Source organism: Hyperolius riggenbachi, chromosome 6 (assembly GCF_040937935.1).
Source record: "Hyperolius riggenbachi isolate aHypRig1 chromosome 6, aHypRig1.pri, whole genome shotgun sequence".
In the NCBI taxonomy this organism is placed as follows: Eukaryota; Metazoa; Chordata; class Amphibia; order Anura; family Hyperoliidae; genus Hyperolius; species Hyperolius riggenbachi.
The window spans coordinates 112,452,885-112,478,355 of record NC_090651.1 but is presented as its reverse complement, the minus strand read 5'-3'; the positions used below and the strand labels follow the sequence as shown (position 1 = coordinate 112,478,355).

The following is a 25,471-nucleotide window of genomic DNA, read 5'->3' as shown; positions in this document are numbered from 1 at the left end:
TAGAAAAGTCACACTTAATTACATTCACAACTTTCCCTGGATAAATAAGGGCAGAGGGAATGGGGGGATGGGAATGGCAGCTCCTGCAGCTATTAGAAACAAGGACAAACTGCAGAGAAAAAAAGCTGCTTGGCTCCCTTTGAAGGACAACCATTCATTTCAGGGAATAATTTTCCTATTTCAGGAAGGCAATTCCATACTACATTCTACACATACTACCATAGCAAGACTCTGTACTGAGTCCATGGGGCTAGACCAGCCTGCTTTCATTCCAAACCTGTCGTCCATTGAAGGAGCTTGGTGCACATGAGATGAAAAATATGACAAAGAAGATCTCGAGGAGCTGAAATCCTATACAGTATTTCACTTTCAGAATTGCTATAAATGATAAATGTTTAACTTGGTTCCCAAATGTTCAGAGTGTTTAAAGGAGAACTCTAGGACGTGTTTAATAAATGTCCCCCATAACTACACCAGTTCTTGTGAAACATATTAAAATATCTTTCAAAGCAAACTTATACTGTTCTTTGAAAAACTGCTAAAACATGTTTTTTTCTAGTTTCTGTAAATTTAAATTAACTTTCAAAAAGAGTTTTACACCTACTACTGTGTAAACAATGGTAAATGGTCCTCTTATGTAGAACTCAGCCATTTTATCATCAAGATAATTATAGTGCTTTAGGGATGTATTCACTAATCTACAGTAAATTTTACTGGTAATCAGGGCGTTGTTAGCCCCAAAGATCAGTGGCACGTGCCCGGATCTTTTCTGGGGTGGTGCTATGCTGTGCACTGTAATGCCTTTATGGGGGCATGCAGGGAGCTATGGTTGTTTTATGGGGGCATGCTGGGAATTGTGGTGCCTCAATGGGAGGTCCGTGTGAGCATGGGAGCATGGGAGGGGGTCCACTAGAAAGTCAGGGAATGTTATAGGGGATAACCTGGCGGCAGACCAGCCCACCCAACAGAAAGCCTGACCAGTCAGCACAAAAGCCACTCTGCCTAGTTATGTTTAAATGACACTGCCTATTTACGTGATATGCTGCATTTTTGGTTTGGTTTTTGTTTTCGTGTATTAATAGAGAGGGGGCTTCATCTAACATTTTGCTGGGCAGGCCTACTTAGACAGCTATTAAGTTCATGTAAATTTGGCTCCACTCATGACCACACTCACATTCTGGTGCGTGGCCACACCCATTTTGTGCTCAAAAGTGCCCCTGCTGGTAATCCCAAAGTAAGGTAGCATACATTGCACAACTGGCAGGATCCACATCACCTAGGTAATGCATTACCAGGGTGCTGCGCGCTAAGCAAGTAGTGTTACTTAGGTAAATTGGGTCGTGCTAATTGCACAACATGCACTACTTTACTGTGTTCCCTTTGCATGGCAACTTTACCATGGTTACTGAATACACCCCTTAATTTCTCTCTACTTATCCAGCAGACTAAGTCAAATTGCACAAGTCAGGTCGCTGATAAAGAGGGAGTTTGAGAGATATTAGATTTGTTTCAGTTGATAACATTCGAAGGGCAAAAGTGTTTTGAATGGTGTAATTCAGAAATGTTATTTTTATTCCATTCCTAAAAGTAAATGTAGATTTCATCCTGTGAGTGAGAAAGGATTACTGAACAGGTTATGGAGGACTCTAGAAGCTGCAGTATCTAACCTCCACTACATTTGACCTACAGCTTCTCAAGCAAGCTACTGCATCTAATGACATTCATTACATAGCAAATAATTAACCCTGAAGCAAATGTCTCTTCTATCCTATAGGTACATGCTTCAACAAACATGGAAGAGAAACAGAAGCAGAATGCTATAGAGCTTGAATGTTTCAGGAGGATTCTGTTTCAGGTACCAGATAAGGATGGGTAACCTGGGGAATGTCTGGCATTCTACAAGCAGCTACAAGCCTGTTGGTTAAGATTTGCACCAATGCTACACACTGAAATGAAGCACTTCCACTACTTAAAATCAAGACGTTTAGAATCAGGATGACACCATTTATTGGCTAACTTAAAAGAGTAAGAGTAAGCTTTTGGCTACTCAGCCTTCTTCAGACTTGAATCCCGTATGCTGACAAGACGTTAGATAAATCTATGTATCCCCTTTTGATGTTGCATATATATAGCTGTCTGTTCTAACATCTTGACAGCATATAGGAGTCAAGTCTGAAGAAGTCTGAGTAGCTGAAAGCTTACTCTTACTCTTTTAATTTAGCCAATACCATATGGTTCTGATCCAGTTCTGTATCATGCCTGAAGAAGAAACTTAGTTTTGAAAGCTTGCAAAGAAATCCCTAATGGTATGACCTCAACCACTTTTGTTGTTATGTTCTCCAATAAATGGTATCATCCTGATTCAAAATGTCTTCCTTTTACTGATGGCTAACATAGTACAATACTCTGCTGCTTCCACTACTTAAGTTATCATTTGACAAGCTACTGTTTGATAGCGTATTTTCAGTAAGCTTTTATTTTGTCTTATTAGCATACCGTTTAATTTAAAGCCTTTTTTGAGTTTCATTTACCTAAAGCATGTTATGTATACATTTCATGTTCAATGCTTGCTGCCCTATATTTTAATAATTCCATTAAATGTATAGATTTCAGGTTAGCTTACAGATGGAAAAGTATATTCCATTATAATTACACTGTCTACCTGATTAGGAACTGTTGAGATAAGATATCAGCCAGATACACAATAAGATTGGTGGAAGCATGCATCCACATGCATGCATGCTGATACTTTCCATTGTGTGGGTGCGTTTGGTTGCAGCAGTTGATGTGTTTAAATGCCTACTGCAAGTTAAAGTGGATCCGAGATGAACTTTTACTCCTTGCATAATTGTGTTCCTTACATATAGTTTATAGGGCATTTCTCAAGCCAAATACTTGTTTTGTTTTGTTTTAATACCCTAATTTCCTATAAACTAAACAAACCACACCCACAGCATCTCCAGAGTGCCTTGGCGCTTGCAAGGGATTGTGGGATTTCAGTCTGGGCAGGTGAAAAAGGTGTTACTAGCTATAGATTTCAGAGGCAGAGTTTTCACAATCTAGGAGCTGCAGTGCAGATACAGATCAGTTGCCTGTGTAATGGAGGAGATAAGAGTGGAGTTTTCACAGAATATGCAGATTAGCATGCCTAGATACAGATAAGCTTGCCTGTGTGTGTAATTGTGTAATAGTGACAAGCAGAAAACATGTCTGCTCCCATTGTATCACAGGAAAAATATTAATATACTGTTGAAGCTGTTTGAAGATAGATTTGCTGTGTAAACTATCTAAACTTTAGATAAGATATATAGACAAGTCACTTGTTATATTTAGTTTTTCATCTCGGATCCGCTTTAAGGTGTGTACTAAAGTCCATTTCCAGCTGGTGACCGGTGCTATGATTCCTCTACGTTGCTAGTTTGCTTATATATTAATAACCCTGACAGAATGTGAAATAATGTCAGATGGCATCTGTAGTAGCTTTAGATTTCTTTTGAAATTACTAGGAACAATTGTATTGGATGAAGGAACTCTAAAGTTGTTTGCAGCTTAATTGCCATAGGATCACATGTTCACATGACCATTATGGCATCGCATGATCACATGACACATCCATTCCCCGTTTTAGTCTATAGTATTGTCTATATAGCAGACATTACATTGTAGAAATTGATTACCTTTATAAACCAGCAACAATCAGAGTATCCTTTTACAGAGACATCCGTGTGTATTTATTGTACCCTCGTCCTATCTGCAGACTTCTAAACAGTACTGATATGACAATGATGCCACTTTACATTGCGGTAAAGGGTAATACTATATAAAATAAACCAGTATAATATATTTATATCCTGGTGCAAGGAGCATTATTGGCCATTTAAATCAAATAAACCTCCCAAACATTCTCATCAGGTTACCCATCCTTATTGTGCCTGAATCACCTTTATTCTCAATATTGATAACTGTTGCCTTGGGGTCCACTGCTAGGCTGCTTCTGGATTTTCGCTGTTGTAACATCCATTCCTCTGTTATTAAGGTCAGCCAGAAGAAAGTCAAAACAAGCAGACTGTTAACAGTAAAACTTGCAAAAGTTTCGGTAACACCATATGGTCAATTGGTAAATCAATAGCAATACCATTATTTTTGAAAAATCTTTGAAGCCCAAATTTAGGGATATTCTTTCAAGTGATGAAAACACAGACAGCAACAAAACCGGTGTGCAGCAAGATGCTCGCTCCCAGGTCAGCCTGCCCTGGAACAAGCAAAGATGGGTGTGCACTTCAAGGGCCGTCCGCCCTACACGTTACAACCAATCAAGAAATGAATTGCACTCTTACTGACTGTCACAGCATGCCACAGACTGAGAGGAGCATAAATGAACTGTAAACCTAAAAATTCCCACAAACTGCTAACCCACTGTACCCCTTCCCCACCCCCTTCCGTGCAGGGCTGTGGAGTGGGTACAAAAATCATCTAACTCCAATTCTGACTCCTCAGTGTATGAAACCACCGACTCCGACTCCAACTCTGACACCAGGTACCCAAAATGGTTCCGACTCTGACTCCTTAGTCTAATACTTACCAGGGCTGTGTATTTGGTACAAAAATCATCCGACTCCAACTCCCGACTCCGACTCCTCAGTTTAGGAAACCACCAACTCTGACTCCGACTCCAACTCCAGGTGCCTACAATTGCTCCAACTCCGACTCTTCGAATCCAACTCCACAGCCCGGCTTCCATGTTCCCTATCCCCCCCCCCCCCCCCCCCGCTTTGGCAATGCCTGTATGAGTATTGGTCATGCCAATAAAGCTATCTTTGATTTGATTTCATTTATTGTTAAATCAATGGTGCAATGCACAGAGAGGGAGAGGTAATGCGTTTCACCTCAGTAGGTAAGCTTCTACGAAGGCGAAATGCGTTAAGGCTCTTCCTTTGTGCATTGACCTACTGATTTAACAATAAATCTCTGAATCAGCAAGATTCTGGAGTTCAGATCGTTTTTTCATTTGTAGCAACAAATCCCTCCAAACTATCCAAAATGAAAAGAAAACTTAAAGGGAACCTAAACAGAGAAGGATATGGACATTTCCTTTGACAATAATACCGGTTGCCTGGCTCTGCTGCTGATCCTGTGTCTCTAATACTTTTAGCCCCAACCCCTCAACAAGCATGCAGATCAGGTGCTCTGACTGAAGTCAGACTGGATTAGCTGCATGCTTGTTTCAGGTGTGTGATTCAGGCACTACTGCAGCCAAAGAGATCAGCAGGACTGACAAGAAACCCGTATTGTTTAAGGGCCCATTTCCATTCTTCAGTGATGCGAATGTGGCTACCTAGCCGCATCGCATCACTTCCACTGCTAGCCGCGTCACTTCCGCATCTCCTGATGCGGAAGTGAATTGAGGAGATGGGATGTGGTTGTGGGCGGATGCAGCCGTGCGAGAATCTGCAGTATGCTGCAGATTCTCGGAACGCTTCGCACCGCTCCACACAACATGCATGCAATGGAAACTATTTCATTTCAGGACACATGCGGTGCGATGCGGCTATGTAGCCACATTGCATCGCATCACATCTAATGGAAATGGGCCCTAAAAAGAAACATCCATATCCCTCTCAGTTAAGGTTTCCTTTAAGCTCTTAAAGTACTTATGCTGTTTTCAATTATCCAATCTAATCTATGACAAACTGTATCATTTGGGGTAATATTCTTCATGTTTAATAATTGTTTTCACTTAAAGGGGTTCTCTGGGGGGGTGTTGAAAATAAATCAGACACTTACCTGTGGCTACTACCATCCCCCTGTAGCAGTAATGTCCCACGTTGCCCTCCTCCGATCCGCCGCTCTCCGGCCCCGGTCTAACGCGGCATCTCATCCGACTGCGGCTGCTGCACGCGTGCTCGCTCCCGCACGCGTCATCGGAAGTTTACTGCGCAGGTGCAGTACAAGAAAACGTAGTGCGCCTGTGCAAAAAGCTCCCGATGACGGGAATGGGATCGTGCATTATTCGTCTTGTTAGACAAATAATTGCCCGGTACTGGCAGCAGGGAACGGGAGATCGGAGGAGGACGGCACGGGACATTACTGCTACAGGGGGCTGGTAGAAGCCCCAGGTAAGTGTCTGATTTATTTTCAACCCCCCCCCCCTTCCCCAAGAGGACCCCTTTAAAACAATATAACTTGTGATACGTATGACTTGTCCAGCTATAGTGAAGGTGCTGATACCTGGAGTTTCTGTTCCTGTCACCGAGTCAGCCGTAACTTTCAAGAAGATCTGTAATATTCAAAGAGTATCCCACGTCAATCAACCAGAAGGCATGTTTCAAACTTTCCAAAACTTACATTGCGTTTATAATAATAATTATTAGTATGCAAGTATGTAGTGCTGGCTTGGCTCACAACAAATGTCAGACACTAAATCACTATTGTGTAGTGACAGTGGGCTATACCGGTGACACAGCCACACACAGTACGGTCACACAGATATTTATGTGACATGGTAACAGTATGGGGTGATCACATAGCAGGCAGTGACCAGCATAGGGGTATTGTCACAAATCCCTGTCACTCTGTTTTGTTTTTTTTTTTTTTGGCACACTGATATCACCTGGGTGGTGATCATGTCTGATTGGCTGTCCTATCCTACCTGACTTCAGGGTGAAAAAATGGCACCATAAGAAAGTGTAGAGTGGGTGCGAATGCTCCGCATTATTTACACTACTCGCGAGCATGCGGAAAGTGCATGTTCACCAGGAACTAGATGCCACATACAGTATATGTCCACATCGTGTATGATTTTTCATAGACATGCCTGTTTATGTTATGTTATGACATGTTTGTTTGCGTTTCATTTTTTTTTTCTTGTTGACTCAGTTGAAACTGAATAGGAAAACTTATCTGCTGAAATGATTTTCTAACCTTGTATGTATCTATCTTTCTCAGTAAACTTGAGTAAACAGAAAACCCAGAAGTGGCTGAATATGGCATTATATATGATGTACAGGTAGTCCCCGGTTAACGAACGAGATAGGGACTGTAGGTTAGTTTTTAACCTGAATCTATTCTTAAGTTGGAACAATGTGCCATCTCTGTCCCCTGTACCTCCTCTGTACCTCCTCTGTGCCTCTAGTGTCCTCCTCTGTGTCACCTCTGCCCTCTATGCCTGCTTATACAAGTTAAAAAGCCATTTTTTCTTTGACATTTTTTTTAAATCGATTTTCTCAAAAATCCAATTTGAAAAAAAAAATGTTTTGGCTTGTTCCCATGGAAACACTGAATCCATGCCGTTCGTATCGGCGGGTTGTTCGTAAGTTGGGCGTTCGTAAGTCAGGGACTACCTGTATACATATACTGTATATACCTCTTCCAGGGGAGTATCAGAGATGCCAAAGCTGCTGAGGCCCAGGTCCCCTGTGGTCTCCTCCAGCTCCCGGAACAGACTGGCATAGGCTCTGTACTTGAAGTCTTTACCAGGCAGCAGGTAAATCAGCTCTTGTCCAATGCTTTCTATGAGTTTGGCTTCAGGAACATGATGATGGATAAGCTCAGTCAGAGCTGCTATATCACCTGTAACAAGGCATAGAAAATATATTATTGATACCTAATTCATATTTTAGTGTTGATGGACTATTATGTGTAAAGATGAAATAGTATATAATGTGATATACTTAATAACGACACACATGTGAAAGTAGCCACACCAGTACAGAATTTGCTGTGCAGCCTCCGGCCTCTCACACTCAGCTATGTTAGACAAAAAGAGGCTCATGTGTAAAATATGTTTTCTTCTATGGGATTTTACTAGACAGGAACCCTTGTGTCTTTGTATATATTGTTTACCACTGTATACAGATCCCCAGTGGTGTAGCTAAGAAGCTATGGGCCCCTGTGCAAGTTTTACACGGGGCCCCCAAGCACTCTATACATAACAATTGATATGGCGCACCAAAACCTGCAAAGGACAACCACAGCATCAGAGGTACAAGTAGGGGATGGGAAACAGTTTGTTAATGATTACTACTATTTAAAGCATCTATAGAAGTGATTATTACCAGCACAGGGCCAATAGAAAGATAATAATGTGCTTGAGGGAGGGCCCCTCGGGGCCTCTCTGACCCAAGGGCCCCGATGCTGTTGCTACCTCTGCAACCCCTATTGCTACGCCACCGCAGATCCCTAAAATGTGTATATTTATCCATGAGTATTTAAGGAAGCCTGAGGTCTCCTGCTAACTTTCACAATTGTCACTAAAGCATAAATGAAGAATAACAAAGGTGCCTTAAAGTGTTGACTATTAACCACATGCTCCTTGGTGTATTTGCCGTCCTTCTCCTCCCCTGCCAACCCACAAACTGCCAACAGCATTAAGGTGGCTGATACTGACATTTTAGGCCTCGTTCACATCTGCTGCGCTGAAAAACATGTTAAAACGCATAGTAAAAAACGCATGCGCTTGTGCGCGCTTTAGTGCGCGTTTCTGTGTGTTGCGCTTCTTTAGGCCTCGTTCACATCAGGGCCGTTTCTGTGCGCTTTCCACAGCGCACTGCCCTGTGCGATCAGCAAGGTATTGATTTTTCCATGTAACTAAATGTAGCTGGTTCACATCTATGCGCTGCACTGAGCAGCGTTACAAAAACATAGTGTTGCATGCATTTCTGTGCGCTGAGCTGTAAAGAGCACAGCAATGCAAGTGAATGGGTCCGCTTTTTTAGCGCATAAAAGCGCGTACAAGCGCATAGAAGCGCATTCGTTTTTTACCCCTAATTGGAGAAAAAAATACATTTACATACAAAAACAAAGTTTTATTGACAACTGTTGCTGCTACAGTAAGCAAAACGTGCTTTAAAGAAGCGCAGCGCAACGCACAGAACCGCGCACTAAAGCGTGCACAAGCGCATGCGTTTTTTACCACGCGCTTTAACACGTTTTTCAGTGCAGCAGATGTGAACGAGGCCTTAAAGTACGTTTTGCTTACTGTAGCAGCAGCAGTAAATGTATTTTTTTCTCCAATTAGGGGTAAAAAACGCATGCGCTTCTATGCGCTTGTACGCACTTCTATGCGCTAAAAAAGCGCACCCATTCACTTGCATTGATGTGCGCTTTACAGCTCAGCGCACAGAAATGCATGCAACACTACGTTTTTGTAATGCTGCTCAGCGCAGCGCATAGATGTGAACCAGCTACATTTAGTTACATGGAAAAATCAATACCTTGCTGAACGCACAGGGCAGTGCGCTGTGGAAAGCGCACAGAAACGTCCCTGATGTGAACGAGGCCTTACTATGATTTGAATGAAGATGCTGAACAACACAGAACACCCAGTATATAGTACATGAGTGGCAGTGGAACCTCCTGATGGAACAATTGGGAGAAATCTTCTCCTCAACGCCCTTGCTTTTCTCTATCCTCCTGGTTTTGCTCAAATAACCACTGATTAACCCTTTAGACCAGGGGCGTAGCTAGGGGGGGTCGGGGTAGGACACGTGCCCCTGGGCGCTAGGTCCCCAAGGGCGCCCAGCTGAGCTGCAGGGGGTTTTTTTTGGGAGGGGAGCAGCGCAGAGAAGAGGGAGAGCTTTGAGCAGCGGTGGAGAAGGGGGGGCCATCTCCCCGCCCCCCTTCCCTCACCTTAGTGCTCTCCCTCCCTCACTCTCCCCTCCACAACTAATGTCCGGGTGGCTGGTGCAGCGGGCGGGACTTACCTCCGTCTCGCTCCAGCGCTGGAAGTTCGGGTCCTGCAGCCGCTGCCCTGGTCTGGACCAGACCAGAGTAGCGGCAAATCCATCCCGCACTGTGATGAGACGCAGGTAAGTTCCGCCCGCCGCTGCCAGCCACCCGGACATTAGTTGTGGAGGGGACAGCGAGGGAGGGAGAGCCCCCTAAGGTGAGGGAAGGGGGGGGGGGGGAGACGTCCGCCCTTCCCCACTGTCCCCATAGCTCTCCCTCCACTGCGCTGCTCCCCTCCTGCTGGGGGGACACCTGGCTACCTACTCTGGGAACATATACCCCTGCCTACATATACTGGGACATATACACCTGCCTACATATACTGGCCACATATACCCCTGACTACATATACTGGGCACATATACACCTGCCTACATATACTGGGACATATACCCACTGACTACATATACTGGGCACATATACACCTGCCTACATATACTGGGACATATACCCCTGCCTACATATACTGGGACATATACCCCTGCCTACATATACTGGGACATATACCCCTGCCTACATATACTGGGACATATACACCTGCCTACATATACTGGGACATATACCCCTGCCTACATATACTGGGTCATATACCTCTGCCTACATATACTGAAACATATACCCCTGCCTACATATACTGGGCACATATACCCCTGGCTACATATACTGGGCACATATACCCCTGGCTACATATACTGGGCATATATACCCCTGGCTACATATACTGGGCACATATACCCCTGGCTATATATACTGGGCACATATACCCCTGACTATATATACTGGGCGCATATACCCCTGACTATATATACTGGGCACATATTATACCCCTGGCTACATATACTGGGCACATATAACCCTGGCTACATATACTGGGCACATATAACCCTGACTACACATACTGGGCACATATACCCCTGGCTACATATACTGGGCACATATACACCTGGCTACACATATACTGGGCACATATACCCCTGGCTACCTGTTCTGTGGACATCTCTACCCCTGGCTACCTGTTCTGGGGACATCTATACCGCTGGCCACCTATTCTGGGGACGTCTATACTGCTGGCCACCTATTCTGGGGACATCTATACTGCTGGCCACCTATTCTGGGGACACCTATAGACCTGGGGCTACCTATTTTTGGGGAACCACTGCTGTCGGATTGAGTGTATTTTGGGGAACTGCTGCCAGGTGAGAGGTGTCTACCATATTAAGGGGGCATTCTGCCTATTTATGTGAAATGCAGTCTATTTATGTACTCCATGACTGCTGAATTTGTCTTGTTGGGGGCCTCATGGTTACTGAATTTGTCTTGTTGGGGGCCTCATGATTTGTTGGGGGCCTCAAGATCACTAAATTTGTCTTGTTGGGGGCCTCATGATTGCTGAATTTGTCTTGTTGGGGGCCTCATGATTGCTGAATTTGTCTTGTTGGGGGCCTCAGGATTGCTAAATTTGTCTTGTTGGGGGCCTCAGGATTGCTAAATTTGTCTTGTTGGGGGCCTCAGGATTGCTAAATTTGTCTTGTTGGGGGCCTCATGATTGCTGAATTTGTCTTGATGGGGGGGGTCTCATGATTGCTGAATTCGTCTTGGAACATGCTGGAAGGTACATACTGAGGGAGGGTGGGTGAGCGTGAACCTGCTAACTTCCTGTACATTTGGCTCCACCCATAACCACACCCACATTTGTATGTGACCACGCCCCTTTCTTGGCACTGCACGCGCCGCAGCCTTCACCTTAGGGGGCGCATTAATAGTATTTGTCCCCGGGCGCTGAAAGCCCTAGCTACGCCTCTGCTTTAGACATACCCAGCTACTGGTTAGCTGTCCAGGTCTTATCGTATACATGTGACCCTCCTCTCTCTGAAAGCGTATTTTTATTATAAACAACACATCCTGGATCATCACTGGGTTTAAGGCCACGGTAACTCAGAACGTGACCATTTAGGTTTGGACGGGAAGGACATACACATTATCGGAATTCTGCAAATGTTTTTCTGATTTATTTGTTGTGATGTGTTTTGAAAAAGCCATTTTGACAGACATTGTAAGTAAGGATGCTGCACATGTTTGGATTAGATGTTAGGTGTATTAGGTGTTTCTTTCATCAACAGGCCTCCCTTGACATAAATTTAACGTATGATTACTGTCTGATGGTTATTATTGTTTCTGATCTTTCTTCAATAAACAAATGTTCAAACTAAAAGTAAAGAAACACTTCCTCTGATTATCATGTTATTTAGCATTTGTATAACACTGACATCTTCACTCAGCAGCACTGCATAGAGTATATTGTCTTGTCACTTAACTGACCCTCAGAAGGGCTCACAATCTAATCCCTACCATAGTCATATGTAGTGCATGTATTATAGTCTAGGGCCAATTTAGGGGGAAGCCGATTAAGTTATCTGTATGTTTTTGGAAAGTGGGAGGAAACCGGGGTGCCTGAAAGAACCTGGGGTTCGAACCAGAGACCCAGCACTGCAAGGCAAGAGCACTAACCATTACGCTGCCATGCTAATTGAATCATTTGGCTATCTTACCATCCAGCTCTTGTTCCAGTGGGTCTTCTTTAGCTTTGGGGGCACAGCTGGGACATGGGCATGAACAATCCGAGCGGCAGGAAGCCTGTCAACAAGAATTCTGTAAGTAGGAATGTCAAAAACTATGGGTATGTAAACAATACTGTACAATACTCTATGCAGATAGTTATAAGGCCTTTGAAAAGAAACATAGGCAAAAAAGTTTTACATTAGCATTTTCCAAAGCTGTCCTCAATTTTCACAAACATCGCCTGGTTTGCAGGTAACCTCACATAAGTATGCAGTCAGAGTTTCAGTGATGCGGTTTATCTACCTGTGCATATCTACAAACCATGGACTGAGGGTAGAACCTGAAACAAATGTGGATAACTGATTTATGACATGGTTTATTATGGGCTCAACCAAGAGCAGAGTTTTTGAAAATCCCCAGAAATAATTTAGTGCTATTTAGCTCTATGTGTTCCCAATTCTCTACTGATCTGACTGTTGTATGTCATATCTGTTGTTCTTTATTAAGGTATAAACAGAAACTTAGGTTCCTTCAAGGCAATATTATTATTAGTAAGCCCAGGCTGATATAAAAGCCTAATAGTTGTGGGCCGAGAAGGGCTTTAAGCGGGTCAATGTCTCATGGTAGGGACATATCTGCCCATCTTTGAGCAAACCAACAATTACGCAATGTAACATGTGAACCAGCTGAAGCATGACCGGGTCACATACATTGTTCCTTCTTCAAGGTGTAGAGTAATACCATCTGCTGGCAAAGTCAGTTACAATTCAGAGAAGGAAGAAGGATAAATAAAATGAAGAAGACTACCAACAACAATCAGGGAGAATGGGGGAAGAACAGACTTACAGAGTCCTTTTTCACAGGTTCTTTCACATTTCTCATCCTCCTGACCAGAGTGAGGTAGAAACCAGTCCCAAAACAGTTCTTTAGGAACAATGGGGTTCCGCTGCAGTAGAGCTTTCCTTGCGATATGATTGCAATTCTGTCACCAAGGAGATCTGCCTCATCCATGTGGTGAGTAGAGAGGATAATCGTTCTGCCTGGTTCAAGAGAGAATACATAGAAAATGTGACACGTGGTATCATCGAAATACACTCTTCACTAGATAGGCTTGTTTCTCTCCTAAGCTGTACAGCTGGATTTACCAGTGCTTCTTTCAATAATTATTAAAATGGCCCTCTTTTATAACTTTTGCAGTGAACATTAAGGGGTATGATACTCGCCAAGTTTTTACTGTTGCCTAGTTTCCCATTAGTAACATTTTGCCTCTCTTCCTGTGGCATTAGTGAAAATAGGAAGTGTGGACGTCTCCCCAATAAGAGGCCACGTGTGATTCAATGGATTTTCTGCAGCTATTTTATTCATCTGAGATCCAATAGCAGATTTCTTGCTTTAATCGGAAAGAAAATGTTTGCTCAGTATTAGGGATGCTCATTCTGATTTCACAGAATTGAAATTTCCACATTTCTGATCAGGAATAGAGATGGCCCAAACGGTTCGCCGGCGAACGGTTCCCGGCGAACTTCTGTGGTTCGTGATCGTGGAGAACCGCAAACTTTTCCAGAAGTTTGGTTCGCCCCCATAGTGCATCATGAGGGTCAACTTTGACCCTCTAAAACTTTGACCCTCTACATCACAGTCAGCAGGCACATTGTAGCCAATTAGGCTACACTCTCTCCTGGAGCCCCCCCTCCCCTTATAAATGGCAGGCAGCATCAGGCATTGGACTCACTCGTGTGCCTGCAGTAATTAGAGAAGGGATAGCTACTGCAGACTCTCATAGGGAAAGCTTAGTTAGGCTCTTGCAGGCTTGTTAGCTTGCTCCTGGCTGATTGTTATTGCTAAAAAAAAGCACCCCTCAACAGCTCTTTCGAGAGCTAATCTTGTGATTTTTTTTTTTTTTTGTGGCCCACTTGCATTATATACAGCCCTGTCAGTCAGTGTCACTGTGCTTGTCTGTGTGTGACAGGTGCACATGTAATACACATCACTGCATATATTACCTACTACCTGTTGTTCACTTCAGTGCACCCACCTACCTACGTGAGCGCACACAGTGTCTATGTGCCTGTTTGGTACCTGTCTGTGTGTGACAGGTGCACATTATAATACCCATCACTGCATATACCTACCTGACAGTCACTGTTGTTCTATCATTAAGCTACCACAACCCAGCGACCATATGGGCTTGAAAACCGCCACGGCCTGCACTCTGGCCATGGTGCGCCCCAGTCCAGCATGGCCGTCACTACACAAACAGCTGTTTGTGGTGCGTTAGACAGTGAGTTTGGTGTGTCAGTGTGAAGCAGTACTCTAATTACACTCCCTGATTGATGTATACACATGCAAGATGTTTTAAAGCACTGGGCTTGAAAACCGCCACGGCCTGCACTCTGGCCATGGTGCGCACCAGTACACTCCCTGATTGATGTATATGTTACGGCCAGAACCCGAAGTTTGGCCACTTCTAGTTCTGGCCGGCCACTTCGGGTTCTGGCCGGCCAATGCGCGAACTGGCCGCTGCGCTGCGGCCAATGTGAGGAATGGAATGAATCCTGTAACATTCATGTATATTCTGGCCCCAGCGCAGCGGCCAAACCTATCGCAACTTAGTTATTTTAATGAAATTAAGCCGGCGGCTTTTTCTCTGCCTCTTTCTCTCTCCTCCCCCCCCCCCCCCCCCCCGCCTCTCTCTCCTTCTCTTATTATTGGCAGCACTACGTGTCCCCCTCCAGAGTCGTTCGTCGCACCAGGGGAAGCCTGCCGTTCCTGCAGAGCGGGGTGCTGGCAGAAGCGATGTCTGCAGCCTCCCCGCTCTGCTCTCCCTGGCGCGACGAACGACTCTGAAGGGGGGGACACGAGTGCTGCCCATAATAAGAGAAGGAGAGAGAGGCGGGGAGAGGAAGGAGAGAGAGAGAGGCAGAGAAAAAGCCGGCGGCTTCATCTGTTTCATTGCCGCCGGCTTAATTTCATTAAAATAACTAAGTTGCGATACGTTTGGCCGCTGCGCTGCGGTCAGAAGATACATGAATGTTACAGGATTCATTCCATTCCTCACATTGGCCGCAGCGCAGCGGCCAGTTCGCGCATTGGCCGGCCAGAACCCGAAGTGGCCGGCCAGAACTAGAAGTGGCCAAACTTCGGGTTCTGGCCGTAACATATACACATGCAAGATGTTTTCTGAACACTGCTCCTTTACTCCGCTTGCACCTGCACCTTCTCTGGCTTTCTCTTCTTTTGAGGCTCATGCTGTCCGCATCTACTCCCCTCACTACTTCCAGGTTGCTGTCATCTACCGGCCTCCTGGACCAGCCTCCACCTTCATTGACCACTTTTCAACATGGCTTCTCCACTTTCTATCCACTGACATTCCTTCCATCATCATTGGGGACTTTAACATCCCCATAGACACTAACTGTTCCACTACCACAAAATTGCTCTCACTCACCTCATCCTATGACCTCTCCCAGTGGTCCTCAACCACAAAGATGGCCACACTTTGGACCTAGTTTTTACCCAGCTCTGTCCAGTTTCCACATTTAATAACTCTTTATTCCCCCTTTCAGATCACAATCTCATAACTTTTACAATCAGCCCCTCCCTGCCTTCTCCAACTACTGTAGTGCAGCCATCACGCTTATGCAGGAATTATCGCAACCTCGACCTCTGCTCCCTAGCTGACTCTCTAAAACCCCTGGGCTCCCTGTCATCCTACACTGACCCCGAGTCAGCATCCATCTACTACTCCATCACAGTCACCGCTGTCATGAACACAGCCGCCCCTCTCACCAACTTCCGCCCCCGCCGCATCAACAGACAGCCCTGGCTGACTGAACCCATCAAACAACTGAAAAGACAGTCCAGGGCAGCAGAACGGCAGTGGAGGAAAAGCTCCAATGCAGATGACTTCACCCACTATAAAAACACGCTGCTCCAGCCCAGGGACTTTCTCTCACTTGCAAAGCAATCATACTTCTCTACACTTATTTCTTCACAATCCCATAACCCTAAACAACTTTTCAACACCTTCAGCTCTCTTTTCCACCCCCTGCCTCCCCCTACAACCACAAGCTTGTCTGCAGAAGTCTTTGCAGCATATTTTGTGAGCAAAATTGAAACACTACAGAACAGCTTTCAAAAGCAACCCTCTTCACCGGTCCAATCACCTTTTCCTTTTTCCTCTCTGCCCAGCAGCTCCCCTACTATCAACTATCCCTCTCCACATAACCACTCACCCACTCAAACCTCCTCCCCACTAACAATCTTCTCCGCCTTAACTGAACAGCATCTTTCTTCACTAATCTCTAAAGCTCATCTTACTACATGCACCTCAGACCCTATTCCCTCTCATCTTATCCCCCAGCTCTCCTCCTCCCTCATTCCTGCTTTAACAACACTGTTTAACCTCTCCATCTCAACTGGCACTTTCCCTTCTTCATTTAAACAAGCTATCATAACACCACTAATCAAAAAACCCTCTTTAGACTCTACTGCCCTTTCTAACTACCGCCCAGTCTCTCTCCTTCCCTTTGCCTCCAAACTGCTGGAACGCCACATTTACTCAGAGTTGTCTAACTTCCTCTCTGCTAATTCCCTGTTGGACCCCTTCCAGTCTGGCTTCCGCCCTCAACACTCTACGGAAACTGTTCTCACTAAGGTTGCCAATGACCTCCTAGCTGCTAAAGCCAAAGGCAGATTTTCGGTACTAATACCCCTAGATCTGTCCTCTGCCTTCGACACTGTTGATCATACCCTACTTCTCCAGACCCTCTCAACACTGGGAATCAAGGGCCTAGCACACTCCTGGCTCAACTCTTACCTGTCTGGATGTTCTTTTATGGTCTCCTACGCCAATACCAACTCCTCTCCGTGCTCACTGTCTGTGGGAGTACCACAAGGGTCCGTCCTTGTACCCCTCCTCTTTTCCATTTACACCCATGGCCTGGGACAGATAATAAGCTCTTTTGGGTTTTAATATCACCTCTATGCTGATGACACCCAAATTTATTGTTCTGCCCCAGACCTCTCCACACTACTATCAAAAGTCCCCAAATGTCTATCCGCTGTATCTACCTTTATGTCATCCCGCTTCCTTAAACTCAATATGAGCAAAACGGAGATTGTGATATTTCCACCTTCGCTCTCTGTTCCACCTCCCATTGTCACAATCAATGTAGATAACACCCCAATAGCATCAACCCCCAAAGCTTGTTGCCTAGGGGTAACTCTGGACTCTGAGCTCTCCTTTAAACCACATATTAACACTTTAACTACCTCCTGCTACTTCCATCTCAAAAACATTTCCAGAATCCGTCCCTTCCTTTCACAAGAAGCAACTAAAATGCTTGTGCATGCCCTAATCATCTCCCGTCTTGACTACTGCAACACACAACTCTGTGGTCTACCAAAAAGTAGACTGGCACCTCTCCAATCCCTACTAAACTCTGCGGCCCGTCTCATCCACCTCTCTTCTAGATCCTCTGAGGCAGCCCCTCTCTGCCAATCCCTCCATTGGCTACCAGTTGCCCAAAGGATCCAGTTTAAACTTCTCACACTTGCATACAAAGCTCTACACAAGCTATCGCCTCCATACATTTCCTCTTTGATCTCCAGATAACTCCCCACCCGGACCCTCCGTTTCTCACAGGAGACCCTTTTGTCCTCCAGCCTAGTCACCTCCTCTCACTCTCGCATCCAAGACTTCTCACGGGCTGTCCCTCTCCTTTGGAACTCTCTCCCTCAGCCGGTTCGTCACGCCACGAGTTTGGAAACCTTCAAATGTACTCTGAAAACACACCTGTTCAGACAAGCCTATAATTTGCTATAGGTAGAAGAGATCAGCAGCACCACGTAGATGTATTCAAGCTCTTTATTGCATGAAGATAACGCCCAGGGACAGCGACAGACGCTGTTTCGGAGACAAGCTCCTTCCTCAAGCTGTATAGGCTCACTCACACGGATACCCTCACCAGGGTGCCTATCGACTGTGGTGTAACATATAATTTGCTATAGGCAGCACTGAAGGCACACTGGCTCACTCACTAATCCTTGTGTTTCCTTCCCTTTTGTTTCCTCCCCACTACCCTCTAGATTGTAAGCCCGCAAGGGCAGGGACCTCCTCCTATTGTTTCTCATACTGCTGTTATTTTAACATATGTACATGTACCAACTACATATCAACTATGTATGTATCTGTATTTATTCTATTCAATGTCATGACTGTACAGTGTCTTGTATTTCTTATGTATATTTGTTCCCCATTATTTGTTTGTACTATGTACAGCGCTACGGAAGATGTTGGCGCTATATAAATAAAAAAAACAATAATAAAAGCACTGGGCTTGAAAACCGCCACGGCCTGCACTCTCGCCATGGTGCGCATTAATCCAGCACGGCCGTCACTACACAAACAGCTGTTTGCGGTGCGTTACACAGTGAGTTTGGTGTGTCAGTGTGAAGCAGTACTCTAATTACACTCCCTGATTGATGTATACCCATGCAAGATGTTTGAAAGCACTTTAGGCCTGCAAATTAGCATTCAATGTGATTTCTGAGCTTAAAACGCTGCTTTGCGTCACATCCAGATTTTTCCCCGGGACTTTTGGCGTGTATCCCACTCCGCCATGCAAAACTCCAGGTGTGAGACCCCTTGAAACATCTTTTCCATCACTTTTCTGGCCAGCATAAGTGTTTCTAGTTTTCAAAGGTCGCCTCCCTATTGAAGTCTATTGCGGTTCGCTAAAGTTTGCGCGAACCAAATTTTTGCGAAAGTTCGCAGATCCGGTTCGCGAACCGAAAATCTGAGGTTCGGGCCATCTCTAATCAGGAATCGGCATTTCCGATTAGAAATTGGAAAACGGAAATCCAATTTACCGCAGCTTGATTATTTTAGCCCAGTCATAGAACTCGGAAGCATTGGACCAATCAGAGAATGCAGAAATTTTCAACGAAAATCAGATTACCACAGTAATTTTAGACCAATCACAAGACTCGGATACTACCAAGTATTCCTAAGTCTTGTGGATGGCCTAAAATTTCTATGGTATTCCGATTACCACTTTAAAATTCTGCATTTTCTGATTGGTCTAATACTTCCAAATCAGCTTAGAAGTATTTAGCCAGTCAGAGAATGCAAAAAAATGCCCAGACACCTCGGAAATCCAAAATCATAAGTTGTAAAATGGCACTGGCGTAAATCGGAATTTCAGAAGAATCGGAAATTGGCATTTCCAACCACCCCTACACATTATCTGAGCCTTGCCAGGTTTGGCACTTCACAGAGTCTGAGATTTAGAATTCGTCAAAGATTTGATCTACAATTTAGATCTGTGATAGGGCCTGACATGGATTCTAAATCTCATCTGTGTGACCTGTATTGATAGACATTTTTTGAATGGAGGTTTATTATTATATTTATGCAAAATCTGAATTACAAGCCTGTTTCTCTAGCATACAATTCTGGTGTAATCTGTCAGCTCCCTGTATAAATCGTTGTACAAATGCTCAGCCTGTGTCACGCGAAATGATCATGTCTTGATCTTTAGGTCCACGCTGCAAGGCAATATGGATACATCTAAAAAGGACGGGAGGAAATTTGAGCAGAGGGTGAAGCTGAAAGATGGCTCACCCTGTCTCTAGCTAAACTCCTGACTAAATTAAAAATATCTTACTCCACACCATCATGCACAGTGGTTTGATAACGCTATAAAAGAGCTGAAAAGACAAGGCCGAAAACTTGAGAGACTGTGGTGCAAATCTCAGTCCCCAGAAGACAAACATGCCTTAATCCTCCATTCGAAGAGCTACCAAAAGGTAATCACGGGAAAAAAATCATCCTTTCTATCACAAGAGATTGCAAATGCAGTTAACAAACCAGCCCAACTGTTCCGCACAGTGGAAAAACTCTGCAACCCGGCATGTCAAAAACTTAACATCGAGTCTTCAAAGGACCTCTGTGACCAATTTGCCCATTTCTTCACAGACAAAGTCTCCGCTATAAGGTCCACCATCCAACTTACAGCATCTGAGCCTAATATAGCGCCGAAGACCATTAGCAGAGACAATGTAACACCTTGGTCAAACTTCAAAGAAATTGATGAAGAAGTCACATCAAGCATCCTCCTTCACGTCCGCCTAGCTACCTGTGACCTAGATCCTGGCCCAACACAGTTCATGTTGAACTGCCCCGACCTGTTCGTACCGGTATTCCTAAAAATTGTTAACTGTTCCTTAAAATCAGGGATATTTCCTGCTTTACTGAAGGAAGCAATCATCAGGCCTCTCCTCAAAAAACCCTCCCTAGACCCAGATGCAATGACCAGCTACAGACCTGTCTCTAACCTCCCCTTTCTGGGCAAGCTAATTGAAAAAGCTGTTTACCTCCAGCTAGAAGCCAAAATCCTACAAAACAACAGTTATGACCCATTCCAGTCTGGCTTCAGGAAACACCACAGCACTGAAACTGCCCTCATCCAAATATGCAACCACCTGCTCATGGCAAGAGACAGAGGAGAGTGCTCCATCCTCATACTGCTAGACCTTTCTGCAGCCTTTGATACAGTTAACCATGACATCTTGATAAACAGGCTACAGGAATACTGCGGCATTGATGGCATAGTTCTTCAGTGGTTCCAATCCTTCTTGAGTGGCAGAACCCACAAGTGTCTATGGGGCCCTTCCTGTCCACCCCTCAACTCATTCCAGCGGTTCTGAAGGTGTGTTTAGCTTCTAAGGGTACAATGGTTAATTTGCATATATTCAGCAGTGGTGCTCTGGGAGACATCTCGAGCTCACTCCAACCTGAATTATCGCAAATTCTTTCTGTTTTAGGAAAGCAATTTTTTGTTTTTCTTAACATCTTAGTAAGGGGGCTTTTAGGACCATTGTAGTCCCTTACACACTCCAATGAGTTCTGGGTCACCATGAGCTTGCTGGTTAGTCTGTACCTCTCGGTTTACAAGCCCTACTCCATAGAGCCAAATTAATCCATGCCATGCACTGATGAGGATCAAACAATCCGAAACAGTCTGTATGCATGTTGGATTATTATGGCTCTGTACAATTTGACAAGCTGACACATCATTGCATTCCAGTGGTTCTGGAGGTGTGTTTAGCTTCTAAGGGTACAATGGTTAATTTGCATATATTCAGCAGTGGTGCTCTGGGAGACATCTCGAGCTCACTCCAACCTGAATTATCGCAAATTCTTTCTGTTTTAGGAAAGCAATTTTTTGTTTTTCTTAACATCTTAGTAAGGGGGCTTTTAGGACCATTGTAGTCCCTTACACACTCCAATGAGTTCTGGGTCACCATGAGCTTGCTGGTTAGTCTGTACCTCTCGGTTTACAAGCCCTACTCCATAGAGCCAAATTAATCCATGCCATGCACTGATGAGGATCAAACAATCCGAAACAGTCTGTATGCATGTTGGATTATTATGGCTCTGTACAATTTAACAAGCTGACACGTCATTGCATTCCAGTGGTTCTGGAGGTGTGTTTAGCTTCTAAGGGTACAATGGTTAATTTGCATATATTCAGCAGTGGTGCTCTGGGAGACATCTCGAGCTCACTCCAACCTGAATTATCGCAAATTCTTTCTGTTTTAGGAAAGCAATTTTTTGTTTTTCCTGTCCACCCCTGTATCACTTAAGTATGGGGTGCCCCAGGGCTCAATCCTCTCTCCCCTGCTTTTCACGATTTACATGTTACCGCTGGGAAAACTAATCCAAAAACATTGCCTGACATACCACTGCTATGCAGACGACACCCAACTATATCTTTCCTTCAAGCCTGGTGTGACAGACCCATCTCTAACTATAAACGCCTGCTTACGTAAACTACAGCAATGGATGAATGACAACTGGCTGAAACTAAATGCAGACAAAACTGAAGTCCTTCTGATAGGAGGGCAGAGCATGATAACAAAACAACTTAACTTGCAGTCTTCACCACTGGGAATAGGAGGCACAGATCTGCGCAGCTCTGATCATGTGCGTAGCCTGGGAGTTCTAATTGATTGGGATTTAAACTTTAGAACTCAAATCTCTGCTGTGGTGAAATCATCCTATTTTCACCTGAAGAACATTGCAAAAATCAAGCACCTCATACCCCCAGAAGATCTGCCAACCTTAGTCCACGCCTTCAACACATCCCGACTGGACTACTGCAATGCTCTCTACACTGGCCTTCCAAAAAAGGTCTTGTACCGACTACAGCTGATACAGAATACTGCTGCCAGACTGCTAACCAACCAACCCCGTCACTGCCACATAACATCAGTCCTGCACTCCCTTCACTGGCTACCTATAGAATGGAGGGTCCTATTCAAGATCGGCCTACTGACATTTAAATCCCTGAATAATTTAGGCCCTGGATACATGAAAGATATGTTGCAGCTGCGTAGCAATCCCCGCATTCTCAGATCAACAGGTTCTAATAATCTAGTCATACCCAGAGTCCACTTGGAAACTTTTGGTCCCAGAGCCTTCTGTCATGCTGCCCCTACGTTTTGGAACTCCTTACCTCAACAGATCAGGACAGCTCCATCCCTGGACGTGTTTAAATCCAGACTGAAAACCCATCTGTTCAGTTTGGCATTTGCAGAAATATAACTTTTGTTGTGTGAATACTTCATCCTACTAATTACTGAATCTGAGAGAGCCTAAGCGCTTTGAGTCCTATGGGAGAAAAGCGCTATAGAAATGTTATTGTATTGTATTATTGTATAAAAAAATATTTCCCTATGGATAATTTAGCAGATTTTTCCCTGTATAATTCAGGCTGCAGCTATTGCTGTTGTCCAAATTATGCAGTTTTTATCGTAATTTGGGCTTTGGCTATAGCTGGTGCCTAAATCACTCAGTGAGTGCCACTATAGCCGCAATTCACGTTACGGCCTATGGCGGTGCCCAAATTACCTTTCTTGGGACACTACTGCTATGTTACACAGGGCAGGAGGGTAAGTACTAAAATAATGAGCTTGTTCGCCACTTGTTTGTCTATGTCAGTGATAGGCAAACTTGGCTCTCCAGCTGTTAAGGAACTACAAGTCCCACAATGTGTTGCCTTTATGAATCATGACTGTGGCTGTCAGACTCCGCAATGCATTGTGGGACATGTAGTACCTTAACAACTGGAGAGCCAAATTTGCCTATCACTGGTCTATGGGTATCATTCATAAAGAGGCTGTCGGTAAGGGGAATCGATGCGGAAAAACACCGCTGGCGGTGTTTTAGACTTCTGGGTGGGCATTCATAAAGAAGTATCCATGTGCGGAAGCAGTGCGGAGATTCCCCGAACTAGGCTGGCGGTAGGCAGGCGGTAGGCTTGCGGAGACACGGAAGCTGCCGATTTGATACATGTCTCCGTGTTCCGCTCTGCTGCAGCTGCCTGGTGGGTCTGTGTGTCTCCATTCACTTACACTGGTATTGCCACATCAGAGGGAGCGGGACTTTCCGACGTTGCACCGCTGGTGGTATTCTTTATGAATTAACATTTTGCTACATTTGTTCCGATAATCACCGCACAAGGCGGTGATTTATCACTCTGCTCGGTAGTGTCATTTTTTCATGCGGAAAGAGCCTTTATGAATGCTGACTTTGCCGAGTGGTCGGTAAAGTCAGCTGTTTTTAGCATTTCCGCATGCGGAAATGCTTTATGAATCTACCTGCATGTCATTTAGAAGAATGCCGTGAGGGATCACTAAAGAAACTTGTGGGACACCTTGGCTGAGGCCCGAGACCATGCAGAATTATCGACTCGCCCAAAGTTGTTCAAAAGATAATAGAGGCATTTGACAATATTTTCCTTACACAGTGCGTAGCAGAAAATTGAAACGCTGTAACAGTGTTGTATAATTTCCTAAACAGTAATAAATCCGCTACCCCCAGCCATAAATAGAAATATTAATAGTCTCAAAAAATGAAAAGCGTTTGTCTAACATGATGATGATGATGCATTACACTTATAAAGTAACTAAGGTTAAAGGGTTGTTAAACTTTACTAGAGTTACAAAAAGTCTGTTATTCTTATTAGAATACCTGACTGTGGAATAAACATCAAATTGTGAAAGTTGAACAAGCATTCATATAAGTGTTTTAATGACTTACCAATTGAAAGACATAGACTAGAGCCTACCTGATCGATATTTCAGCAGCAGATCCCAAATAGACCTCCTGGAATATGGATCTACACCTGACGTGGGTTCATCCAACACCACCACTTTAGATTCTCCAACAAATGCCATTGCCACAGATAATTTTCGCTGCATTCCACCTATAGGTCAAAAGAAGGTGATTTGTTTGGTATAATATACTAAACTGCAAGACAGGAAATAACGAAACACTCAACAAGATAAAAGGAAAGCTAGCCTGCGTGCAGCGAGTTAGAATTATTGCGAGGCGTTACAATGCAGTACAGGTTCTCTTTAAGGTTTTTAAGTCTACAGGTCAGCTTCAAATTATGCATTTTGTATTAGTATGCGTTATGTATTGCTACCTTACAGGAAGATATTGCCTTTTTCTCAGCAACAGTGGAGTGTAACAGAAAATGAGTAGAAGGAGAGAAAAAAAAAGGATTACCTGACAAGTTCTGAGCCTCCTCATCTCTCTTATGAGGAATTCCCATATCTTCCAGCATCACTTCCAGCTCTCGCTCAGCTTGCCTCTTAGATCTACCTTTCAGTTGGGCATAAAACGTAATATGTTCTGCAACAGTCAAGCTGAAGAGGATACAAAAAAAAAAGAAAGATACATCAGTTCTCTAAAGCACATAATATCTCTGGAGAAACATGCAGTTAACCATGCATCCCTCAACTGCACTGTCAGCAACACTATGGCCTCAATTCACTAAGCTTTATCAAACATTTTATCGAACGTTTATTTACCTCATTAATAAAATCTTATTTTGAATTCACTAAGGTGTTATAGATTTATTGAACGTTTTATCGATAAAACATTAGATGAATCTATAACACCTTAGTGAATTCAAAATTAGATTTTACTAATGAGGTAAATTATCAAACGTTCGATAAAGTGTTCGGTAAAGCTTAATGAATTGAGGCCAATGTCTCTCAATCCACCCTACAAGATCCATTGTCAGCAACTATGTACCCTTCCACATACTTAGATAGCTGCATAATGTCATGACCCTCTCTTGCCTATTCGGATCCTTTTAATTCCTGTTAT

General features: G+C 44.2%; 1 protein-coding gene across 2 annotated transcripts in view; it reads right to left on the bottom strand.

Annotated features, from left to right (window-relative positions):
• Positions 1-25,471, bottom strand: part of ABCA4 (ATP binding cassette subfamily A member 4) — a 300,886-nt gene that overhangs the window by 96,600 nt on the left and 178,815 nt on the right. The window contains exons 23-29 of one of the 2 annotated variants that reach the window (XM_068239773.1): positions 24,866-25,005; positions 24,423-24,560; positions 13,132-13,325; positions 12,276-12,360; positions 7,364-7,569; positions 6,229-6,277; positions 3,942-4,025 (exon numbers count right to left, since the gene is read on the bottom strand). In XM_068239773.1, the coding sequence (XP_068095874.1) occupies positions 3,942-4,025; positions 6,229-6,277; positions 7,364-7,569; positions 12,276-12,360; positions 13,132-13,325; positions 24,423-24,560; positions 24,866-25,005 (896 nt within the window). The remainder of the gene's footprint in view (positions 1-3,941; positions 4,026-6,228; positions 6,278-7,363; positions 7,570-12,275; positions 12,361-13,131; positions 13,326-24,422; positions 24,561-24,865; positions 25,006-25,471) is intronic. The other variant, XM_068239774.1, reaches the window with a different exon arrangement.